Here is an 8,076-nt window from a genome sequence, read left to right on the forward strand (position 1 = left end):
TGTGTGTGTGTGTGTGTGCGTGCGTGTGTGTTGGATGGGAGGATGCATGGTGTTATAAAATAAAAAAATGCTGTTCATATTCAATAAACAATTTATTGAGTTTTGGTGCCATGCCAGGCAGTGTATTCTATGGCTTATTTTCTCCTTACCATAATCCTGTAAAATGAGGATTATCATCACCAGCATCAGTTTACAGTTGGGAAAAATAAATCTCAAGAGAGATTAGCTGAGCTGCCCAAGGTCATGTAGCTAGTGAGTAGTAGAACTAAGATTCAGTCCCAGATACTCTGACCCACATGGTCTGCTTCTCCAACCCTGTTTCACAGCTGTCTCAAAGCAGAGAACAGCTTGAGGGGAGTGCTGTAGGGAGGAGAGAGATTTACTTGCAGTTTTCAACTTTTAATAATATTTTAGAAAATTCACTGAAATAAGGAAATTTATCTCTACAGGTGTCCTCAACTGCTATTTGATACATATCTTACACCCTTTCAAGAGACAAGGCAAATGAGCCAAACTCAGTCTTTTTTGTTCTTTCCACATGTGTTTTTAGAAACATGGCCTTTGTCTTCATTTATCATTGATACTGTTTTTCTAAAAGGGATTGAGGGTGATGACTCATGTCTTAATCTTTATCTGTGTGTACAGTGGAAGTATTTGGCAGAATCTATGAGTCTGTTATAGTAAAATGTCCTTGTGCTTTAAAAATTATTTGTTTCCTTTCAGATATCTTCAGGTACCTCCCACCCTGATGTTCCTTCAAAACAATGTCAAGCATCAGCCTTGTTTCAGTTTGCAGAGGTATGGCCTTCTTTTTTGTTGTTGTTTTGCCTTTTTTTTTGAATTTTATTTTATTTATTTTTTATACAGCAGGTTCTTATTAGTCATCAGTTTCATCCACATCAGTGTATACATGTCAATCCCAATCTCCCAATTCATCACACCACCACCCACGCTGCCCCGCCGCTTTCCCCCCTTGGTGTCCATACGTTTGTTTTCTACATCTGTGTCTCAACTTCTGCCCCGCAAACTGGTTCATGTGTACCATTTTTCTAGGTTCCACATATATGCATTAATATATGATATTTGTTTTTCTCTTTCTGACTTACTTCACTCTGTATGACAGTCTCTAGATCCATCCACATCTCAACAAATGACCCAATTTCGTTCCTTTTTATGGCTGAGTAATATTCCATTGTATATATGTACCACATCTTCTTTATCCATTCGTCTGTCGATGGGCTTTTAGGTTGCTTCCATGACCTGGCTATTGTAGATAGTGCTGCAATGAACATTGGGGTGCATGTGTCTTTTTGAATTATGGTTTTCTCTGGGTATATGCCCAGTAGTGGGATTGCTGGATCATATGGTAATTCTATTTTTAGTTTTTTAAGGAACCTCCACACTGTTCTCCATAGTGGCTGTATCAATTTACATTCCCACCAACAGTGCAAGAGGGTTCCCTTTTCTCCACACCCTCTCCAGCATTTGTTGTTTGTAGATTTTCTGATGATGCCCATTCTAACTGGTGTGGGGTGATACCTCATTGTAGTTTTGATTTGCATTTCGCTAATAATTAATGATGTTGAGCAGCTTTTCATGTGCTTCTTGGCCATCTGCATGTCTTCTATGGAGAAATGTCTATTTAGGTATTACACCCATTTTTGACTGGGTTGTTTGTTTTTTTGATATTGAGCTTCATGAGCTGTTTGTATATTTTGGAGATTAATCCCTTGTCAGTTTTTTCATTTGCAAATATTTTCTCCCATTCTGAGGGTTGTCTTTTTGTCTCATTTATGGTTTTCTTTGCTATGCAAAAGCTTTAAAGTTTCATTATGTCCCATTTGTTTATTTTTCTTTTTATTTTCATTACTCTTGGAGGTGGGTCCAAAAAGATCTTGCTGTGATTTATGTCAAAGAGTGCTCTTCCTATGTTTTCCTCTAAGAGTTTTATAGTGCCCAGTCCTACATTTAGGTCTTTAATCCATTTTGAGTTTATTTTTGTGTATGGTGTTAGGGAGTGTTCTAATTTCATTCTTTTACATGTAGCTGTCCAGTTTTCCCAGCACCACTTATTGAAGAGACTGTCTTTTCTCCATTGTATATCCTTGCCTCCTTTGTCATAGATTAGTTGACCATAGTGCGTGGGTGTATTTCTGGGCTTTCTCTCCTGTTCCATTGATCTATATTTCTATTTTTGTGCCAGTACCATGTTGTCTTGATTACTGTAGCTTTGTATTATAGTCTGAAGTCAGGGAGTCTGATTCCTCCAGCTCCTTTTTTCCCCTCAAGACTGCTTTGGCTATCTGGGGTCTTTTGTGTCTCCATACAAATTTTGAGATTTTTTTGTTCTAGTTCTGTGAAAAATGCCATTGGTAATTTGATAGGGATTGCATTGAATCTGTAGATGGCTTTGGGTAGTATAGTCATTTTCACAATATTGATTCTTCCAATCCAAGAACATGGTATATCTCTCCATCTGTTTGTGTCATCTTTGATTTTTTTCATCAGTGTCTTATAGTTTCAGTTTGCAGAGGTATGGCCTTCTTTTAAAATATATATATATATATTTATATACACATTGGGTTCAGAAAACTTATTGAGCTCAGGAAGTATTGGAATGGAATTTTATGACATATAGAGAACTTTAGGCATGCCTCTTGCCATTACTAACATAATACACATGGGAGGCTGCTTATTGCTTTTTGCTGCCTTTGCTCTAATCACAGATCATCTCCAGAATTTATACCCATTTTACAAGCATTCATTAAAGAGTTCATGCAGAATACACACTTTCCAGTAATTCATTTATTTCAATTTGCCTTGTTTTTAACTTATTTTAAAAGCTTAGGAAAATTATCAACGTGAAGGCCATAGCATTCCAATTTATTAAATTTTTCCAATAGTGAAATTAGATGCTGTAGTAGATGAATAACTCTCACAGTGAATGCAGGGGTGAATAGGACCTGTTAGATCATCAGTGCTTAGCTTTGGGTGTGATGTAGCTTCAGCCAGTATTTTTATTAGCGTTTAACCCTGGGCTCAGGTCAGGTCAGCTCATGCAGGATCTTAGATTTCTTCGGATTGTCAGCCAGAGAGAGAGAGTACACACTACAGAGTATTTTCTTGGTTGGTATGATGAGAGGCAAATCTGATAATGCTTGATTTTGCCACAGAAGCCCTGGCCTCAACCATATGCTCATTTCTAATGAGCACTATATGACAAATAATAAAATATATCCCTTTTGTAAAAATAAGATGCCATCTGCTTTAGGTCTTTCCCCATTTTCCTTTTTATTAATTTCAACCAAAAATGCATATAATAGGGGCTTCCCTTGGGCGCAGTGGTTGAGAGTCTGCCTGCTGATGCAGGGGACACGGGTTCGTGCCCCGGTCCGGGAAGATCCCACATGCCACAGAGCAGCTAGGCCCGTGAGCCATGGCCGCTGAGCCTGTGCGTCCGGAGCCTGTGCTCTGCAACGGGAGAGGCCACAACAGTGAGAGGCCTGCGTACCACAAAAATGCATATAATAAACTAAGCAATTTTTTATAGGGTTGAGAGAAAATGACAAGCAAGACTGTTCTGTTTAATATTGATGTATTGAATCACTTTGATTCATTTGCATAAAGAGTGCTGCATAAATGAAATGTAAAATGATATCCTTTTGGCAAGAGAAAACCCAGCATCTTACTTCGAAAATGAGAAAAAATTACTTTCAGCGCTTACATTAAAAAAAAAAAATGCTGCTTCCTCTTTGGACACTTGTGTCAACCACCATGACTTGATCCAACCCTCTGGCCTGTTTATCTGTTAGGCTTCTCTGCCACAGTATTTGCTTTACTCGTTGAGGGCTATTCTATAAAACTGGTAACAAAAATAACATATAATGGTATCATTTCACGAAGAACAATTTGCTTGATGAATCTGAATAAATTAAGATTTTATCATAATTTTTCATTATGATAAACAGGCTTTTCTTTTCATTGTCTGGGGAATAGTTTTGTTTAATATTTCCTTGCTCTCCTCTAGTCATTGACATCCTTTTACTTGATACTAATAATTTTTTCAAAGGTAAAAAAGAATTTTGACGTGATGACTGTAAATTTATTTTTAATGTTGGTACCTGAGCAGTCCCATCCAACCTTTTAGAAACAGCTCCTTCAAAACAGAATTTATTTGCCATATATTCTTTTTGATTAAATTCTACACTCTGTAGCATGAATATCAGAACGTAGTGGCTCGTCTTTGACACATCTGATATTTACATATGCACTATTTACCGAGAGTTTTCAATTTAATTAAAAATGTTTGTATGACATACCTCAGCTGATGCATTTCTAACAGGTATTGCCACTTAGAGTGTGGTTCTTGTTTAAGTGAGATCACCATCAGATTTATTAGGTGCCTTAAAGCCCTGGGCAGCTCTGAGGAACCAGTTTGATAGTGTAACAGCCACTGTCCTGTGATTCTGGAGAGTAAGATCCCATACCTCTCTTAAATGAATTTGTTCTTACTGCTCAGTACACTCACTCCTCCAAAAGAAAGTTTTTTTCTGGGGAAGAACCTCTTCTTACTTAGGAGTTGTGTAGGGAGACATTTCCAGATGTTACTCCTCTCCTCAATGGCACTTGTCTTCTGAGGGTTTTTGACTGTGCACTTATAAGATTTGAGGAAGCTTTAAAAAAATTAATTTGAAAACTTACTATGAGTTGTTTCTGGCATCATTAACAGAGGAAGACATGCATGATGGAGAAACCAAAATAAAATGTTCTGCCCTAGAATCAAATACAGTTCCCCTTCTCAACTCCGTATATTATTTTTCCTAGTTATATTTTGCATAGGTTGACAATTAAGAGCCCTTACAATTCCTAAGCAAATTAAATTATTACATACTTAGTTGTTTATTTGTAAATGTTATATGTGATTATACAAGAAAAGTATAGTATATGGTTCTTTAAGGATATTTGTGCTCTCCAGTCACTTTCCTCAGCTGACTCAAGAGAAGTTTCAGTCTCTTTCATGTTATGATCTGACCATATTGTCAGCCCAGTACTGGGCTGGTTTATTCAAATCTAAACAATAGCTAACTAGATGAACTAGTAAAATTATCTACTACAATCTGCTATGAGCATATCTATTGCAGTAGAAATAGAATAGCCTATAATTACTGTGATTGTATCCCTAAAACTCTTATAATTATTTCATAAAACACCCATCACCTTTGAGAAAACACAAAGACTCTTGAAATTCTTGTTCTAATTAGTCTATAGCAGAGATTCTCAAACTTTAAAATACACCAGAGTCACCTCAAAGGCTTCTTCAAACACAGATTGCTGAACCCCACCCCCAAAGTTTCTTATTAAGTCTGCAGTGGGGCCTGAGAATTTGCACTTTCAACAAGTTTCCTATTAGGGAACCGCAGTTTGAGATCACTGCTCTGTGGTTTGCAATTTTTACCACAGGTTATTAAATCAGCATTGGTAAGGCACTTTCTGGTATCTCTTGGAACTTACAGGGAAAGGGTTCAGTGAGGAAGGAATGGGCAGATAATAGAAATTTACCCAATGGGCCACTTTATACCCCTCATCCCTTTTCAGAGGGATTCTCAGTCCTATTATGTGCACTTAGAGAAAAGTAGGTGTTTGTATAATTTAGGAAACAATTTACTCTTTAAAATGTTTAGCTTTGTAATATCACTTTAAGATCAGGCTTGCAAAATTCTTAGAGACCATTCGCGTTAATTTCATTTACAAGTGTTCATAACTCTAGGAAGACATTAGCTATTGGTCATTTATCGTGTAATACAATTATCCTAGAAACGCAGTTTTTAAAAAAACAGTTAGCCCTGGGCATTTCTTTAAGTTGAAAATATTTTTTCTTTTATGTCTTGGGTCTCCGTGTCGCAAGCTGAGAAGGATATCTTTCCTTCTTAACCAAATCTGATAGTTTTAAAACCCATTGAAGTAACCTGCATGGAACCATGAAATTGAATAAAGAACATTTTGTTTGTAGGTTCCTCATAAATGTTTATGTTTAAAGGGAGAAAGATACATCTGCTTTACAAGATCTAGAAAGAAATATAGAGTGCAGAGCCTGTTTTCCTTGCATTTCAGCCTGTCTCCCATTCTGTATTGATGCTCATAATTCATCTAGATTCAACTTGGCCCTTCTGAAGAGCCATCACTCTGTTTCCAGGCTCTGATCCATTAAGTTGGTCAAAGTGAGTTTCCTGTCTGCATTTTTTGTTGTTTACAGGTAGAGTGACACATCTGTCACTGTTTAGATCTCGTTTACTGAAGACTAATGACCAAATGTAATGCCAGAAGGGAGCTGTTGTCTTCCGTTATTTAACAAGTCTGGAAGCCTTGCCTGGTCCACATATCCTCTTCTCTGCTGTGTGGCTGACTCTTACACCTAGAGTACATCTTTGCGTTGAAAAATTGCATATTTACTTTGAAGACAGGGAGCTAATCTGGACAATTTAGACAAATAGATTTGAACATTAAAACTTTCCTTAGAAGGCTTTTACTTTGCCAATATAAATACAACCGTAATCTCACCAAGGTATCGTCACAATTGGATATAAGCAATAGGTGCACATTTAAAGCATTCATTTTCATGATGGAATGCCCAATATGTTACGGAATATTACACTCAACACAGACTCCATATACTCACACTGCAGCTCATCAGTGTGAAAGTCTTACATGGTTTATTGGAAGTGTTAATATTTCTTTTAAGGTAAGAAAGACCAATCATCTCATATTGTTCATTTGTTCTCTGATTCATTTATTCACTCAACAATTGTTAGTCATTTCCTCCCAGGCTACAGTGTTTATGATACCCCTCATAATTGCAAAAGCCTCCCAGCTAATTTGCTTTTGATCTTTACCACCTCTTTCCTTGGTGTGCGCCCCTACCTCAGTCAGCTATAAAATTAACAGTTTTAACACCCAGGGTGATAATTTTTCTTGGCGCTTTTGCTGAACATCACATACTTTTAACACCCACCCTGTTTATCAGAACATTCCATAATAGGCAGAGGAGAGACTACAGTGGGGTTAACAGATTAGCAAGCACCATCCAACTTGAGGAAAGTAAAAAGCATAGCCATGAACATACTGTACAGTATGGCCTACTACTGCCCCCTACCCAGGAGGGTAGCATAGCACACACTTTCCACCACTAGCTGACCTGTCATTGAAAAACATGTATTAGCTACATTATTCTTACTTGAAAGGATGTGTATGTCTCTTAAATAGAAAAAAAAACAGGGAAATGAACAATGATATGACAAATTGGCATTACACAAGCTATGCTTATATTAGAAGCCATCAGAGATTACTGAGAGATTACATGAGATTACTGAGAGAAAATGTGTAAAGAAAAAGAGTGGGGGCCCTAAGACAAAACCCTGAGGGAAAACATTTAAGTGCTCTGTATAGAAAGGAGAGCCAACAAAGAACAGCAAGGAGTGGCCTGAGAGGTAGGAGGAAAACAAGGACTCTGCAGTATTGGAAATCCAGAGGAAACTCTCAAAAGAAAGGTCAGCTATGCCCAGTGCTGCAGACATTAACATGTATTCAACCCCCTGCCCCCAATTAAGAAGCCAAAAGACATTTTTAGAAACTATATCTTAACGCTAAGTTGTTCTATGAAAATTTTATTGTTAGGTGATTCTAGAAACGTTGGACTGCTAAAATATGTTGACTCTCCCCCAACATCCTTTGAAAATAAGGCTTCCAGCAACCTTGAGCATTTAAAATACTGCCCTGTACCTACAAATAGGTAAAAATCCTCCCATAAGTGATGAGGAAAATAGTTCTTACTAAACATTAGGTGATGGTTTCTTTTGCAAGGCAAGGAACCATTCTCAAGCCTCGACTCTAACAGCTGTGCATTAACTCAGCTGGCAGGTAATACATCCGAGCGGTCAGAAGTTCGACGCTGAGCCTCTGGGTGTGCCGTGCAGGCATTTGACAGGCTTCGTGGCGCGCGCGCGCGCGCGCACACACACACACACACACACACACACACACACACACACACACACACACACACACACACACACACACACA

At 37.8% G+C, this 8,076-nt stretch overlaps 1 protein-coding gene across 2 annotated transcripts in view; it reads left to right on the top strand.

Annotated features, from left to right (window-relative positions):
- The window catches only part of BBX (BBX high mobility group box domain containing), a 278,665-nt gene that overhangs the window by 218,897 nt on the left and 51,692 nt on the right, over positions 1 to 8,076 (top strand). For both annotated transcript variants that reach the window (XM_029215203.1, XM_029215204.1), the window contains one exon: positions 724 to 798. In XM_029215203.1, coding sequence (XP_029071036.1) covers positions 724 to 798 — 75 coding nt within the window. The remainder of the gene's footprint in view (positions 1 to 723; positions 799 to 8,076) is intronic.

This window comes from Monodon monoceros, unplaced genomic scaffold (assembly GCF_005190385.1).
Source record: "Monodon monoceros isolate NGI ecotype Baffin Bay Population unplaced genomic scaffold, NGI_Narwhal_1 Super_Scaffold_11, whole genome shotgun sequence".
In the NCBI taxonomy this organism is placed as follows: Eukaryota; Metazoa; Chordata; class Mammalia; order Artiodactyla; family Monodontidae; genus Monodon; species Monodon monoceros.